Raw genomic sequence first — 14809 nt, forward strand, 5'->3', positions numbered from 1 at the left:
CATTCGAGACCCAATTATACAATGTCTCGCGTATCTCGATGGTAGACTCGAATTCGATGTTATTTCGAAACTTCCTGAATGCATCTGCGAGAAATGTCTTGCTTGCTGCCAGGACTATGCCATATCAGACATCGAATGTTTTCGAATTCCTAATGGTCCACTAAAGTAGTTCTCTAGTTGAGCCATGGCTTGGCAGAGTAGTATGTTCGTGGAAAGGGATTGTACATGGCTCGTAGAGATGCAGACGGTGCGTAGTGGTGATTTGTGGTACAGAAATGATGCTCGTGGCTGGAGGTGGGGGTTGGTGGTCTATGAATATCAGCTTGGGCAAGACTTACATTTGCACTATCAAAGCGACTGCGCGGTCCATGATACCACAGATCATGGTCATCGAACTGCTGTTTTTAAACGGGAACCATTTAGACTTGAATGAAGACTCGATGACCAAGACCAAGTGCACTAAGCTTGTTTCGGTAGTGGGGTAAAACACAACATCCACGTTCAGTGAGACAGATCTACTCAATAGAAACAGGAAAAGCTGGAATGGAGCTTTGACCGTTTGTCTGATTCATAATCATCATAGTATCAACGAGAGTCATATACCTGCGGAATGTCCAGCAGTCCATGCGTCAAACAACCAGAACTTCTCGCCCCGTCTGCTCAAGTCTTCACTTGAAGCCAGTGGGTGAGAGTGATTCGAGTCTTCTCTTTTCAACCCTCAAATCCACACCGACATCTGCCGAGTTGACTTCGATATTATGCTCCAGAATGAGTTGATTTCAACGCCGAAGAATGATAGCAACTGCCGTCACCCACAACCAATCACCACCCACATGTCAATCATCGCCAACCAGATTCGACAAGCACGACCCCTGAACACCCCACTGAGCCCTGCATATCACAAGCTTCTTGATAGATCAAGGTTAACCTTATCTTCACCTACTGCATAATTTTGGACCAACGTGGAAAGAATAACCCTCAGTTTTGGACTCGGGTAAGGTCGGTACTTGACCGTGAACAAGAACAAAAGTTACCACCTGACACATTATGATGAGAACTGGCAGATGATAAACATTGGTTCTAGCTCTGATCAAATGAGCTGAAGGCGTGCGGACAAGGCTGAAGATTAGAGGGTATTGGAATCTTGAACTGGAACAGCAGGCTTGTGTGTCTCCGTGATATACTCACCCCCTGATTTTGGCATGCAGACTCTTATTCCAGCCTGGCTCTAGTCGTGATGTCGTGTTATCCTTCCACGAGGGCGTGAAGTAGGCATAATAGGTGGACAAGAAGTAGGATCAGGCCGAAATCGGACGGAAGACCTTGTCTCTTCACAAATGGTGAAGGTTGGGCATTTGCAAGTTGTGATATTCTAATGCTTAGGTATCATTCAAAGTCTAAATGCATTAGACGTACATGGTATCTCTCTCTTCCCCTTATATCTAAACGCCATTCCCTATCTACCATCGTTACGCCCAACCAAAATCTTGACGCCAATGTCATTATGCTGCTCTAGCCATCTCCGCTCTTCTCATTCTAGTTCGTTGACTGAGGAAAAGAGAAACAAAAAGAAACACTTATCCGATCCAACTCCTCTTCTTGCCTTCCTGCAAGCTATTCACAATCCTGCACACCCCTCTACTCTGGCACACCCTACTACGGCCCAAGTTTTTGTACCGTGGACCAAGTGGGCCATTCACATAGTGATACTGTCCGACAAATCGCCACTGTCTGAGGTCTGACAACTCGTAAAATTTGTCTCCCCAGTGACCCTTAAACCACCACCAGCCCAAAGGAGCGTTGGGATTACTCGCTGCGGGCTGCAGAGTCTCTTGCATTGTCGCTATGGACGGATTCGTAATTGCCTTGGCATCGGCACCGTGGGTGATCGATGTGTTGAAATGGTAGGCAAGATAATTGAGCGCTGGATCCCAGAGCGGCCCCTTGTCCGTAACGTCGGCTAGCATTCCAAATGGAAGAACGTACGGATGCTTGCCTGGCTGAGCATACATGGCGTGGCTTCCGACAGCACTGTAAAGGACAGGCCTCCCCTCTCGTCCCTTGCCTTTGCCCTTCTCTACGGCTTTGTGAGCATATGCCAAGCCGCCAGAATGAGCCGAGAAGAAAACCGCTTTTGGCTCGCCATTTTGGAATCGGATCAGGGAATGTTCCCAATCTCCAACGTGGTTTCCGAACCGGATTCCCAACACGGTGGTACCAAGATTGTAGCTGTAGAAGTAGAACCAAAAGGCATCAACGATGCCATTTCCTTTGTCAACAATTACCAAGACGGCTGGAGCGGGTGAATAACCGCCCGGTTTGGGCATCTCAGGCAAGAGACGCTTGCGCAGATCTTGACGAGGTGATCGATAATTGTTGGGTAAGGGTTGAGCGACCTTTCTCTTCTTGCCATCACCCAAGGGGTCGAACCAAGTCTCGAGTTCTTCCTCCGAGGGCTCGTCGCCAGTATCTTCTCCATATTCAAGTTCACCCATATCAGGATCCTCCTCTGGCTCGGGATCGTCGTAGGGAATTGGTTTATTGTATGCACTGCTCAGCCAATCTGGACGCTCTTCCACATCTTCTTTGCTGTGCATGAAAAGGTCGCGACCACGATAACCTTCATTGAGGGTATGCAGATTATCGAGACCAACATGGCTGACGTTGAGGGAGGTATGATTCGCATATGCCGTCACATGTGTGAGGTGATCGCGGATATCTGAAGGCCAAAACCGTTCGCCGGAATAGAGGTGTATCAGAGGGGCATGGTCGAGGACATATTGGGGAACATCCTTCAGAACTCGTGGATCACCGTCCCAATCTCCTGGTTGCAGACGTTCTCCATCTCCTGGTATGTGATCCCAATCTGGGAAATCTGCATCGGCCTGATCGTCCTCGTCTCCATCTAGTAGCTTCTGCTGGCCACGACTTAAGACCCTCTTGTTCCATGGCTTCACTGCTGGGTCGGGTTGCCAATGGGCAAGCCCACAGAGTCCCATCCACCGACACGCTTGACGGTCAAGCCAATACGTCGAAGTCGCAATCCATTGCGCATCCTCATACTCCTCCTCCGACTTGGAAGTATTCGGATCCAAATGTTGATGCAGAGCCGTGAGGCCGAACCAAGTCAGGACGATGAGAACAACGGCAATACCAATCCGCCGCAGGTTGTACATGACTGGCAACGATGCGTATGCGTGTGCCAAACCGACTCTGAGCCGTCAAGTTCGTTCCTATCACCGCTTTATAAGACACGAGTGCATGCTCGACGGTCGGCGGAGCTAGATATGTATTCGTATACTCGAGGAATTTGACATGGATCTCGCGCAGCGAATGTGTGATTCGACACAGTCGAACCGGCAGTGGAATGGAATGAAACAATCACAGCGCAAACGAGGGTCAACTCGGATACTAATAGTAATAGGAATAGGGATGAGTATAATAATAAGGATGGGTATCAGTCATGTCGTGGTGAATGAAAGAAAGGCACAGTGCTGATAAATGCGAGTCGGTCTCTAGATTCACGGCCCTCGAGCGAGACCGAAGGATCCGGTGTAGGAGTGAGCAGCGCAGCCCAGTGCAGCGTCAGAAAGCGACCAGCGCTCTAGGTTCTAGGCCGCGGACCCCAAACGGCATAGTGGGCACTAGTGGAGACAGCACACTTGTGCCTTTTCAGGGTCCCAGCGATGATGATCCGAGCCCGAAGAAGCCCAACAACAGCCAGTGAGACACGCGGATGGGCATCTCCAGCCAATGAACCTCGCATCATCGACTTGATAGGACAGGGTTCCGCCAGTGCCGAACCCAGGCGCCATGATGTACTGTATTGGGCGTCGTCAGAAACGTGGAACAGTTTCCGCTTAGAAGTGGTCGGGGATATAAATGTACAGTACAAAAAGCCAAAAGGGATCCCTGCTGCAGCACATTCAGAATCCAGGAACTTGGGCATGCTGAATCGTGTTTATCCTGAGTAGCTGTGTTCAGATGATCAGTGAAGACTGTGCGGATGGACGATGGCTGAAGGGGAATGGAACTGGAGATACTGTAGATGCGACGGCTGGACGGGAATCATCGCTGACCGGCTGCGGTGAGGAAGCGATGCGGTCAGTGGCTGACGGCGCTCAAAAAGTGGGCTCTCCTGCCAAGAATACAGGGAAGTGCCGATGGACAGGCTTCGTTGTTAGGGCTTATCGCTGTTATCGCTCTCGTTTTAGTGCTTCAGCCCCTCCCGCCCTCGGCGTTAGTGACTGAGATACCGAGCTCAGGTGGCATCAGTACAGTACATTATCTCAGAACCGTATCCTCAACCATTTGAAGTCTCTGGCTCCTGCAAATGCTGTCATCTGAAGTGCTGATGGATAAGATCCTCTCATAATCAGATCAGTAAGCCAGCATACAGCATCCGCACACGAGCAGATAACCCTGTGAATATCCAATTGGAGTCTTTTCGGTCGACGGATGCTGCGGAAGCCTTGCCTGCAGCGAGTTGTCTCTCTAACCTTCCGATCGATCCGGAATAAGGGCACGCGACATCTTTACGTCTACGATGACAAATGACAGGTGCAGTACAGTACACAACTACTTTAGTACATTTAGGGAAAAGACAGTCGGTACATGTTGGTAGACCATGAAAGTTGTCTGGTCGTGCTGTGATGAGGGCATTCCGGAATCTTCGGAGGCTGAAGAGAAGCCACTGTTCCACCTCCCAACAATGGGAAAGCATGACTCGCATATTCTCTAGATGCAAGTTCAATCTGAGATGTCGACTGCGACCCAACATGGACATCATCTAGTAGAACGGGTGTCGTAGTTCTCAAGGGAACCTGATAAATATTGCTCTCCGACCTACATCCGGCTGAAGTTTGCTCTGGTCTTGGGAGCTGCAGAGCTACAACTGGCTCCATCATAGATGTTTCCCTATTCTTTCCTCTGTTCAGCTCCCCCTAACAGTGCATCATGTCATACCATCTTCGATACCATCGAAAAGCAGGAAGATCATGATGCTCAAACCTACACCTGTCTCATCTTCCCTGAAAGTCTACCTCTTTCCAATCTTCTTGCTTCGCAGCCTATACTCTGTACTATTGTTGCCGCTGCCGCATCCCGTTCTCAACAAACGAGTTGACCTCAGTCCGAGACATTGTCGCAAATTCTTCAAAGTTGAGATGAGTAGTCTGCGTTGGGGCATACATTCCGTGCCGTGGGGACGGAGAGAGTCTCTGCCTCGATGAAGTCCTGTATAGTGTGGCAGCTTCGTTCCTGATGTTCTCGTATACATTCATTACCCACCGACACAGCAAAGAATGTCCCCAATCTTTCTCTATTCTCCATCCAAATTGAGACTTGCTCGCCGATATCACAACTGCATTTCGACAGTATTCAAGACAATGCTTGAAGGGCGGGACGTCTGAAATATGAATTTGAGACATCGATCGTTGGTGGGGTGTTCCGAATCTAATCGAACTGTCATGGACAAAAGTGGTTGCGAATTCCAATACTGTTCGAAGAGATCTCGACGACGACTTTAGATTCTCTGTGTAAGACCTCGACTTTGAGCCCTTGCTTCTGCTTTCTTGGTCCATTCGTATATAGGTCGTGTGATGTCTCCATCTTGTAGCCTTGAGTTAGGGCCATCAAGATGCGGAGCAACATCTTAGATAGTTTGTCTACCCTTGATGCAGTATTCTACTGCAATAAATGTCAGTCCAAATGAAGACCGTTATCAGCTCTCTTTGTCTCGTTCGTCGTGACGAGGAGCCACGGTCCGGCGAGAAAGGAGGTAAAGCCCCGCACAGTTCGGAAGAAAGGCTTTTCGGACATTACTTCAACAACTTTCATGGCGGATGAGCATCAACTAACCAAGTCAGGTGTTGAGCAACCACAGTACTGAGTTTTGCAGAAACTGGATCGAGTCGAGGCTATTCTGTGGACACCAGCGGGATGGAACTGCAGGAGATCTGAATTGCCCCTCAAACAAGGATAGATATGTGTAGATTGTGTCCGTCCATGGCTCCAGACGACGAATACGGTTCTGACCTCGGTGCTCCTGATGAAATCGACGAGTCGCAGTCTGCGAAAAGGGGAAGCAGAAGTGAAAAGCCTAGCTGTCTAGGCCGTGAGACCATCTTCGCTCATCAGACCCGAAGAGGCCCACATTGCGGATTACGGTTTGACAGACGAGCAGTTTCCTTTTCCGCAAGTATTCCTTCATCTTTCTCGATGAATACGTACGTCTAGGAAACCCAGGTGCCATATAATATCGCGAGAACATGGACAAGGCCCTTGTTATATGAGGCGGCTGATATGCATGTCGACATGCAAGAACCAGCCTATCGCATTCCGTTCCGCAAATGTGAGAATCCTTCCCGTCTCCACTCAAGAATTCTGTTCTGGATGCCCCAATTGAGGACAAATTACTTCGTCCCTTGGGACGAAGTACACGGGAAAAGAAAACACGATGAGCGAACCATTCGCACGGACGGTGGGGACTGGAGAGTCGATCCTCATCCCCGTTGCGATTTGCTGGGAAAGTTTATCTCCTACGTTTCGTGCAAAGTGCTTGCGTGTCCGAAGCATGCAGATACTTGATGCAAGGCGACGATACACAAATCTTTGTGACACTGGGAAGAACCTTGATTCCCATTGAGATTAGAACTCTCGATGTTTCTGTACATTTTCTTGTGCCGCCAATCGCGCGGCAAAACATCACTGGACGGAACATTAAGATCTATTTCTGTGCCGAAAACCTCGGTGGGTTTTTTCCGCTACTACCAGACTGATGCTGCCATCTCAGTATTCTGTTAACAGTTGTAGAGGCACAAACTATTGTGCACATACTTTCATCCGCTTGGAACATAGCTGCTTGAACTAATCCTACAACCTTGTGGTTACAGTAGCGAAATGAGCGTTTCCGACGCCTGCCGCCGACGCTGCGTGATGGAGGCAAAGGCAATCAATCAACCAACATCTTCACATTCCAAGAGGGTGCCTGCCATGCTTCGCTTACTCTTTACATACAATAGTCGAGCACTCGTATGAACTTTCCCAAAATTGACAATGAGACGAACGTCTGAACTCCGGTGCGGATGAAGCATGAAATTGTATGTAACGGACCGCTCTTGGTGAAGACAAGCGGTTCCAGCACAAGGAGCGGCGTTCAATCGCAAGTAGTAGATATTCTCATCTCACCTCAGTCAGTGCATGAATAGTGTCCGACAGACATCTGCAGCCTCAGCAGAAAGCACTCTTGATGCGCATTTGTGGCGCACGCCAACAGTTCCGGAAGCTTTGCCAAAAGCAAGTCTTCCCGCAGAAGGAGAATCTGCCGAGTCGGTCAAGGGTTACGTACCCATAAAAGATCTTCTGTCTTACACCATCTTCCCTGCTCCAATCCCGATGAACTCAAGCCCAGATCCCTCCGCGCACGAGACTACGGGGAGGAAAAGGTTCATGTACTGTGGATGGTGGAAGGCTTCAACTTAAGGCAAAGATCATTTATATCCTCATGTCCAAAGCGTGCATGCAGATCGGAGGACCAGAAACAGTGGACGTCGAAGCATTGCTCTTCAACTGACCGGACTTGTCTCCAATACTGTCCACCTCCACCTATATCTCTCTATTTTATTTGTACGTAGCATTCTCATTGCAACGCTGTTCTTTTACTGTAAGATTACTTCCTGCCTTCCAATATTTCCCCCTGCCATCTTCCCTGGACACCACGTCCCTTGAAGATATTCTTCTCTCCTTTTTCGCAGCACGATCCCGTCGATCAGGTTCATCCCAACCGGGGGCCAGGACCAACATTGAACAGTTGCGCATTGCGGCTCGGACGAGGTCGAAGTTCAAGGGTGCCAGAAAGTCGTGGTTCGGCACCCCGCGACTAACTGCACCAGGGAGCCAATCGCATCTTCAGCTGCAACCTCGCTTGGCCCCCCGTCATTCTTCACTCGCGAGCATTTCCCAACTCAGTATTCCAAAGCTCCTGGTGCTCCCAAAGAAGTCCCAAACGACGCCTTTGCTCACTTTGCTCGCACACTTCTGTCTGGCTGCTGCTGCTGCTGCTGCTGCATCTGGCTGGTGGGCCCCAGCATACACCGCTGCCTCCAGAAGGGTTCTGGAAGAATGCGATCTATAAGAACGGATGGTTCCCTCACAGCCAACGCGATGTTTCAATTGACCGCGCCGTTTCATGATATACCTAATTTTCCGTCGGTCCTCACTCCATGCATGTTCTTCTCGAGCTTGACGCTTTCACGGATTCCTTTTGTGCTTCGAGTTCCCGGGAGTGATCAAATTTCATGAATTCTTAAAGACTCCTAACGACTCCATGACTTATACGGCACGCCCTCTCCTCTGCAACCTTTCCTCCCAGGAGATAAAATCGCGAATGATGTCCCTGGAGCCTACATTGGGTAATACAACGTGCAGCAAAGGTCACGTCCACCCGCCGTGGAACACGACAGGTGTCTTGCGAATCGCAAAGTGCGAATCGGTGTGCGGGTTCTGCCAGAAGGAAACAAAAACCGCAGCAAATCTCAGAAAGGTTTCACATCCCATCAGATCAGAGTGCACTTCAGCTAAAGATAGAAGCATGTCGCAATACATATAAAGAATGAGGGCTTAAGCCTTACAATCGCGGAAGGTTCAAGTGGAAGAGGTCGTCTGTAAGTCGTTATATTCCTCGTTGGTCCAGGACTAACATACCATCAGAGAAATGCCCTCGGCACAGTTAGAACGTGGACTCTCTTCTTCATCTCGGTTTTCGCAAGATCGAGACGATGATCACAGCGATGCTCTCTCATATAGACGTCCTATAGGCCCGTCTAATGATTCATTCTCAGCATCATCCGTTCTCATGTCCATGTCGCAACGCTCATCATACCCCGCGTACTCAGCCAATTCTTCTTCATACCCATCATACACATACTCTTCGCCCAGTACTCCCAGTCCAGTGACAGCCTTCACACATTCCATGTCTCATTCGCCACATCAGCATTCCCTGGCTCCGTATGCGCCGCCACAGAACCATGGAGATCCTTTCAAAGCCCTCCGCGAACACAACATTTCTACGAAGTCCGCTTGGACAGTGATTCCGGCTGCTGAAGGTTTCCGCATCTTGGACTTGTGCAAGTCAATGAGTGTGGCACGAGAAGGAACCAGGGGAGAAGAAAGAATTCCATGCTACAATCGAGAAACTATTTTTGACGAGGAATGGCAAGCACATATGAAGGATGTGCATGGGGTGTTTCTGCTGTGGCCGGAGACGTGGATGAGAAGGATTGAAGTATTGGACTTGGATGCATTTGGTGGCGATATCGGTGCATGTAATGAAGTTATCATGGATAGCTGAACTCGCTTGGGATTGAACGAAGAGAAAGAAGTTTCATGGCACGGAGTTTGGAATGAAGGAGTCGACGGCGCAACAATTTGCATCTATTCGGGCGTCCATCCGATGGAATAGGGCTAGGGATGATGTAGAAAAAAGGACAGGGACTACCCGGGATAACATTTGATGATAATTCACGGGATTATTGGTACTTCGATCGACCAGGCTGTGGCAGAGAGAGCAACAGCTTTTGAGGGCATTGATAATGTTATTAAACACTCGCACCCGAAAAGTCGATCTGACGAGCAAGACTTAAAATTTAAGACTTTCCTCCCTGTAGCTACAGTTGGATGTGTTTGACAGGAATAGCAAGATAAGAAGTTCAAGGAGAAGTGTCAAGAGGCTCGAAGAAAAGACAGCTGATTTTTGATCCTGCCTATCATGTAGGAAGTTGGAAATTATAGCCTCCCGGAAACCCCTTTCTCTGCCTTTTGTTCGACTGATCCGAGGGGCTGATACCAGGAGAGGGAGATCTTTGTCGAGATTTAACACGAGAGCGGGACATGGATGGAGTACGGGAAGGCGAGCTTCGTCGAGAAGCAATCGCCACCTCGACTTTCAACTCATTTCCGCCATCTGACAACTGAATCCGAGATGCCATGTTCAGGATCTCTTCATTAGTACGAGGCCAAGTCTTCCATCCTTCTTCCTTCAGCATATATTATTCCAACCAGGAGGAAGAGTACGCCAAGCTTTTGCCTTTTGGACTCGCTTTCGGGTTGGACCACAGAAACAAATTGCCGTCCAGACCCTTCCACTTCTCTCGACATTGCTGAATCAGATTCTTCTGCATGTGCGAGAGCTTCGATTTATGGACAACAGTGCCTGGTTCATCATCGAATTCCAGATCGAAAATGACGAGTTGAAAGGCCTTGTCCTCTCTCAGAGAGCCAGGCAACCCAACCGTGAAATGGGGTTCTGTGCCAATTCTTGTCCTTCACAGATCCTTTGGTCTTGGTGACGAAGAGTCCAAGCCGATCTGTGGACGGCCCGTTGTCGTTCTCTGCGGGTTTATCTGTAAAGGTACTAAGGGTCTCAAAGCTCCTCATGTCATCCTCCTCACCCCAAACGTTCTTCTCATCAGCCGTATTATGGGCAAACGGTTCCGAGAACAACCAGAACTGGGATTCTGTTTGCCTATCAACAGAGAAAACTTTGTTCCAGCATTCGTAACTGAATCTCAACAGACTCAAGTGACCCACAATCTCGTCGAAACTAGAATCGTCTTGCAGCTCGTCTGAGTGAGGAGTCAATTGCCATGAGGGATCGATAGCATCGGCAATGGCATCTTTACCCGCCTTGGGAAACAAATTCAAGAGAATAAAGTAGAGGCCTCGCAGATCGTTTCTGTTGAACGGTCGAGTTTCGGCATCTTCCAACGCTTTGTCTTCCAGTGATTGTCTCGCGTTTGCGCTCTCAATTGTTCGACGGTAAGCCTTGGCTTTGGTGATTTGAGTCGACGTAAAACCCGCATCAAGATACTCTTGCCGGGAGCGTCCTTGTCGTGACATGGTGAAAGTCGTAAAACTGTCTAACAGGAAATGGATAGGAGACCCTCGAATCTAATAATACGGGTGCTCGATCAATAGCCTGGGTAAGGTGACTCGCCCACAAATCAATGATCTATAAAAGAGCAGGAAGTCTTCAGGCGAATGCAGGGCGGATAGGGGAGGCCGTGCGCGTCAGCCCTCGCCGACAAGAATAGCTCAGTCCCACTTTTCTTCTCTCACGCCATCAATAATCTCCATTTGGTTAGGAACCAAGGGGCAGCCTGCCAATTCCGCATCTCAGAGGGCTGTCCAGTACCGTTTCCGCGAGGAAGGCACACAAGTCCTTCCTTGAAAATATCTCGTTTGAGCTCCATAGGGTCGAAGAGTTTGGGCATCGTATTCGATAGCGTGATGGCGCGAGCACGCAATGCTGGGAAAGGAAGCAGATCAAGATATGGGTGGTGAGGTATGAGAATTTGTTCTAGTGTTGGTTGGAGATGGATTGGCATCCAAGTTTTGCGAGCCACATCAAGAAGCATTTGAGGATCATCTGTGATGCTTGCATTTGGACAATAGAACAGCGATCTGTGCCTCAAGAGATCCTGGACTTCCATACCAATACAGCGTGCGTTGTGGAAGTATGCCAGCAATGTCGCCGTCTGAGAACATTGAAGGAAATTCTTGTACGCATCAGGCATAGATACCGAGCAGTGTATGCTCGAGATCGAACGTTGGTATATGAAAGTTATGGTTGCAGACAGTAAGTCTTGAAATCCTGGAACATTTCTCAAATGAGCAATCAAGTCCATTCTTGTGTCTGTATACCCGGAAGTATTCGCCCAGCCGCTAAGATACCAGCAAGTATCTCGAACAGTCGTACGAGGGTTTGAAGACGATGCAGTGCTGAGAAATCCGTCCTCAAGTACCGGCCAGGATGAAGGGTTATAGATCTGAGGCAAATCCTCGTCTGTGAGAACAAAGTCAAACAAGTTTGATGCAGTGAGCTCTTGTGATCCTGCCTCATCGGCGAAGAATGAACCTTGAGTAGATGGTTGATTGTAGTCTGTGGGGCCAGCAAGCGAGTTCCAATCTGTGAAAGGAAGACACGAGGAGGTCGTCAACGACAGGGCCAGTCCATTGGAGGTAGCATCACCAACACCGAGAGGATCAGAGAGGCATGGGTCCAATTCGTATCTGGAAGTTGGAGTTTTATCTCGTACCAGATTGTTATTTGACTCCAGAGTGTCTCTTGTCGTTACTTCGGTGGTATCGATGGCTTTGCCTCGTGATTTTGAAGATTTGAGAAGGGGGCGAGGCCGGAGCAGATGATGTCTTGCTGGCCGGTGTGCACTCTGGGTTTCCCGAAGCCGGGAACCTTCTTTTTGCCTCTGACCTACACGATTTGGATTAACCACTGCAGTAGTCGGTTTCGAAGCAACTCACGATACAGCTGCTGAGCAATGCGGTTCTGTTCCTTCCGAGCAGCCGTGATGATCCTCTTTCGACGAGTAGGACCGCTGGCCCGTGATCCATGAGCGGATTTCATGGTACTTGAAAGCATGTGTGTATGTGGACAGCATCAAACAACAAAAATGAATGGATAAGCCATTATGATGAGACGGATATGTGCTCGGCTGAAAATCGTGATTGTCAGTTGTTCACGTTAGACGGAGAGAAGCTCTGGCTTATGCCTCACTAGCCAATCGACTAAATTGGGGGATCGGCTCAACCTTAACCCGCGCATAAGCCATCGCCAATGAGATCTCGACCAACCATTCACTCCGTCTCTCATTAAGTGGTGTTTTCAAAGCGCACGTAAGCCATTCCCAATGAGAGTTCGATCAATCCCATTTTCCACTAAGTGGTGTCAGTATGCGTTCGCGCACCATGTCTCCCGAGAATATAATAGAACCCCCAAAGGGAGGCTTTCAGGATCTGATTAGAACAGTAGCTTCTGCTTTATCAATTCCACCAGCTTCATATCCAGCACTGCTACCTCAAGCTTCTTCTCAATATGGCATCCAAGAAAATCATTGTCGTTGTTGGCGCTACCGGAAAGCAGGGCTCATCTGTCGCCCACACATTCCTCAAACTGCCTGAATGGCATGTTCGCTGCTTGACTCGAAATCCCTCTTCCTCCGCCTCCCAAGCTCTCAGTGCGCTCGGTGCTGAGGTCGTGCAAGGAGATCTCTCGGATGTCTCTTCTTTGTCCCAAGCATTCTCCAATGCGAACACTATCTTCTTGAACACTGACTTCTGGGAGAATTTTGTCGCAGCTGGAAAGGCTCCGCAACAGGGCATCTCCAGCGACAAAGCCGCCTTTCAGAAAGAAATACTGTACGGGAAGAACGCCGTGCAAGCCGCATCTGCAGTGCCCTCGCTGGATCGCATCATCTACTCTGCCATCCCGGGTGTGACGAAGGGTTCTGGAGGAAAGTATTCCGTTCATCATGCAGACTCGAAGGGGACAATTGTCGAGTATATCCTAGACGATTCGAACCTGGCGAAAAAAGCGTCGTTCATTTATCTTGGGGCTTACACTACCAACGCTCTACTTGCCCCGAGATTCATCGGGGAGAATTATGCCTTCGTCCTACCTTTCAGCAAAAGCGATACGTTTCCAATCATCGATCCTGAGCATTCGACTGGGCCCTTCGTGTGTGCATTGCTTGATGAGGATGTCGGCACAAACTTGCTAGCTTATGATAGCTACTTGAGTTTTGGAGAAGTCCAAGATCTCTGGTCCAAGGCCAGTGGAGAAGACGCAGGGTATATGCAAGCTACAGTGGAGATGTTCCGCGCCCAAGGTGTTTCGGAAGAGATGTTGAACGCTCTCGAAGCCATGAAAGAATTCGGATATATGGGTGAACTCAACTTCATTGAACCGTCGCAGCTGAAAAGTAAAGTGCAGACGAAGTCGTTTGAGCAGTGGCTCAAAGGGAGAGACTGGGAGGAGGTACTGAGAGATATTCGGTCTGGAAAGACCGGGTTGCGAAAGGCGTGAATGAGACTATGAGAGCTAGATCGAGAGGCGAACAATCTGTGTGAAGTCGGAATGCAATAGAACTTTTCTGTCTAGGTGGCCATGCCAACACTGAATACCGGTAGAACAATTCGATAAGTGAAGAGAGTTTCGTATTTTCATGGAGGTCTTTCTGAGCTTCTCTTCGTTGAATGTTGGCTAAGAATGGTTTACTATGAGAGGCAGTGTTAGAATCTGTTGGTAGGAAGAAACCTTTTCCAGAATTTGTTCGTGGATATCATCGCGACGTGAGTGCATTTTCTCTTCATTCTTTACCCCGCCCCCGCATTCTAGGAACTCGCTTAATCTGTTTCCCTAAAAAAAATCATCGTAAAGAGTCGACCCGCTGTCTGCGCGCAAAAGGCGCCCCGGGTCAATCACCCTCGCATTTGGGGTCAAAAAGGGAGAGAGATCGATCGGCGGGCGCGCGTCTCGGGGCCCCTGAGACCCCCTTTTTTGGCCTAAAAAGCCGCTGCGGGCTAATCACCCTAAGATTTTATAGTCAAAAAAGAGAGATCGGCGCGCTCGGGGCCCTTGAGACCCCATTTTTGGCCTAAAAAAGGAGGCTCGTTTTGGCCTCGAAAACGCGTTTAAGGCCAAAAAGAGACTAGGCTCGTTTCGACTTTTTTTCCTCGATTTTTAACGCTCGTTCGAATTTTTCTCTTAATTTTACTCTACCCCTAGAAATTCGACTTATTATGGCGAACTATGCGGCTCCCGAAGCGAAATGACCCTGGATCAGGGGGGGATGCACGGACCAGTCCACCATGATAAGTTCACCATAATATGTGCTGCCCAGCGCCGGTCGCTGACCTCTGTTTTTGGCCTCGTCGTCTTCCGCGACGGCTTAGGGTAGGGCGGCCTACGGACGGACTATGAGCGACGGGTTTCTCTACAAGCCGGAGTGGCAGG

The 14809-nt window shown here is 49.1% G+C and overlaps 6 protein-coding genes across 6 annotated transcripts; 2 read left to right on the forward strand and 4 right to left on the reverse strand.

Annotated features, from left to right (window-relative positions):
* Positions 1-1296: 1296 nt before the first annotated feature.
* Positions 1297-3390, reverse strand: LY89DRAFT_410526 (uncharacterized protein). Its single transcript, XM_018207318.1, has one exon. The coding sequence runs from the start codon at positions 3174-3176 to the stop codon at positions 1578-1580; it is 1599 nt and encodes a 532-aa protein (XP_018060867.1). The 5' UTR covers positions 3177-3390; the 3' UTR covers positions 1297-1577.
* Positions 3391-4935: 1545 nt separating this feature from the next.
* On the reverse strand, positions 4936-5968 carry LY89DRAFT_410650 (uncharacterized protein). The gene is made up of 2 exons (XM_018207320.1): positions 5860-5968; positions 4936-5808 (listed from the first exon to the last, which is right to left on the reverse strand). The coding sequence occupies exon 2, from the start codon at positions 5580-5582 to the stop codon at positions 5082-5084; it is 501 nt and encodes a 166-aa protein (XP_018060868.1). The 5' UTR covers positions 5583-5808; positions 5860-5968; the 3' UTR covers positions 4936-5081.
* A 2421-nt stretch (positions 5969-8389) lies between these two features.
* Positions 8390-9349, forward strand: LY89DRAFT_603275 (uncharacterized protein; the record flags this gene model as incomplete). The annotated part of the gene is made up of 3 exons (XM_018210293.1): positions 8390-8542; positions 8587-8663; positions 8710-9349. The coding sequence occupies 3 exons, from the start codon at positions 8390-8392 to the stop codon at positions 9347-9349; spliced, it is 870 nt and encodes a 289-aa protein (XP_018060869.1).
* Positions 9350-10131: 782 nt separating this feature from the next.
* Positions 10132-11004, reverse strand: LY89DRAFT_410620 (uncharacterized protein). Its single transcript, XM_018207319.1, has one exon. It carries the CDS (start codon positions 10894-10896, stop codon positions 10219-10221), a length of 678 nt encoding a protein of 225 aa, XP_018060870.1. The 5' UTR covers positions 10897-11004; the 3' UTR covers positions 10132-10218.
* Positions 11005-11111: 107 nt separating this feature from the next.
* Positions 11112-12421, reverse strand: LY89DRAFT_743837 (uncharacterized protein; the record flags this gene model as incomplete). The annotated part of the gene is made up of 2 exons (XM_018220989.1): positions 11112-12268; positions 12319-12421. The coding sequence occupies 2 exons, from the start codon at positions 12419-12421 to the stop codon at positions 11112-11114; spliced, it is 1260 nt and encodes a 419-aa protein (XP_018060871.1).
* A 301-nt stretch (positions 12422-12722) lies between these two features.
* On the forward strand, positions 12723-14155 carry LY89DRAFT_712600 (NAD(P)-binding protein). Its single transcript, XM_018217991.1, has 2 exons — positions 12723-13831; positions 13955-14155. Exons 1-2 carry the CDS (start codon positions 12890-12892, stop codon positions 13994-13996), a joined length of 984 nt encoding a protein of 327 aa, XP_018060872.1. The 5' UTR covers positions 12723-12889; the 3' UTR covers positions 13997-14155.
* Positions 14156-14809: the final 654 nt, after the last annotated feature.

Source organism: Mollisia scopiformis (assembly GCF_001500285.1).
Source record: "Mollisia scopiformis unplaced genomic scaffold LY89scaffold_43, whole genome shotgun sequence".
Taxonomy (NCBI): domain Eukaryota; kingdom Fungi; phylum Ascomycota; class Leotiomycetes; order Helotiales; family Mollisiaceae; genus Mollisia; species Mollisia scopiformis.

Coding starts and splice junctions, on each gene's coding strand:
- LY89DRAFT_410526 (XM_018207318.1), bottom strand. CDS start 3,176: ATGTACAACCTGCGGCGGATTGGTATTGCCGTTGTTCTCATCGTCCTG.
- LY89DRAFT_410650 (XM_018207320.1), bottom strand. CDS start 5,582: ATGGACCAAGAAAGCAGAAGCAAGGGCTCAAAGTCGAGGTCTTACACA.
- LY89DRAFT_410620 (XM_018207319.1), bottom strand. CDS start 10,896: ATGTCACGACAAGGACGCTCCCGGCAAGAGTATCTTGATGCGGGTTTT.
- LY89DRAFT_712600 (XM_018217991.1), top strand. CDS start 12,890: ATGGCATCCAAGAAAATCATTGTCGTTGTTGGCGCTACCGGAAAGCAG. Junction 13,832..13,954: donor AAGGGAGAGACTGGGAGGAG/GTACTGAGAGAT, acceptor TTTTCTGTCTAG/GTGGCCATGCCAACACTGAA.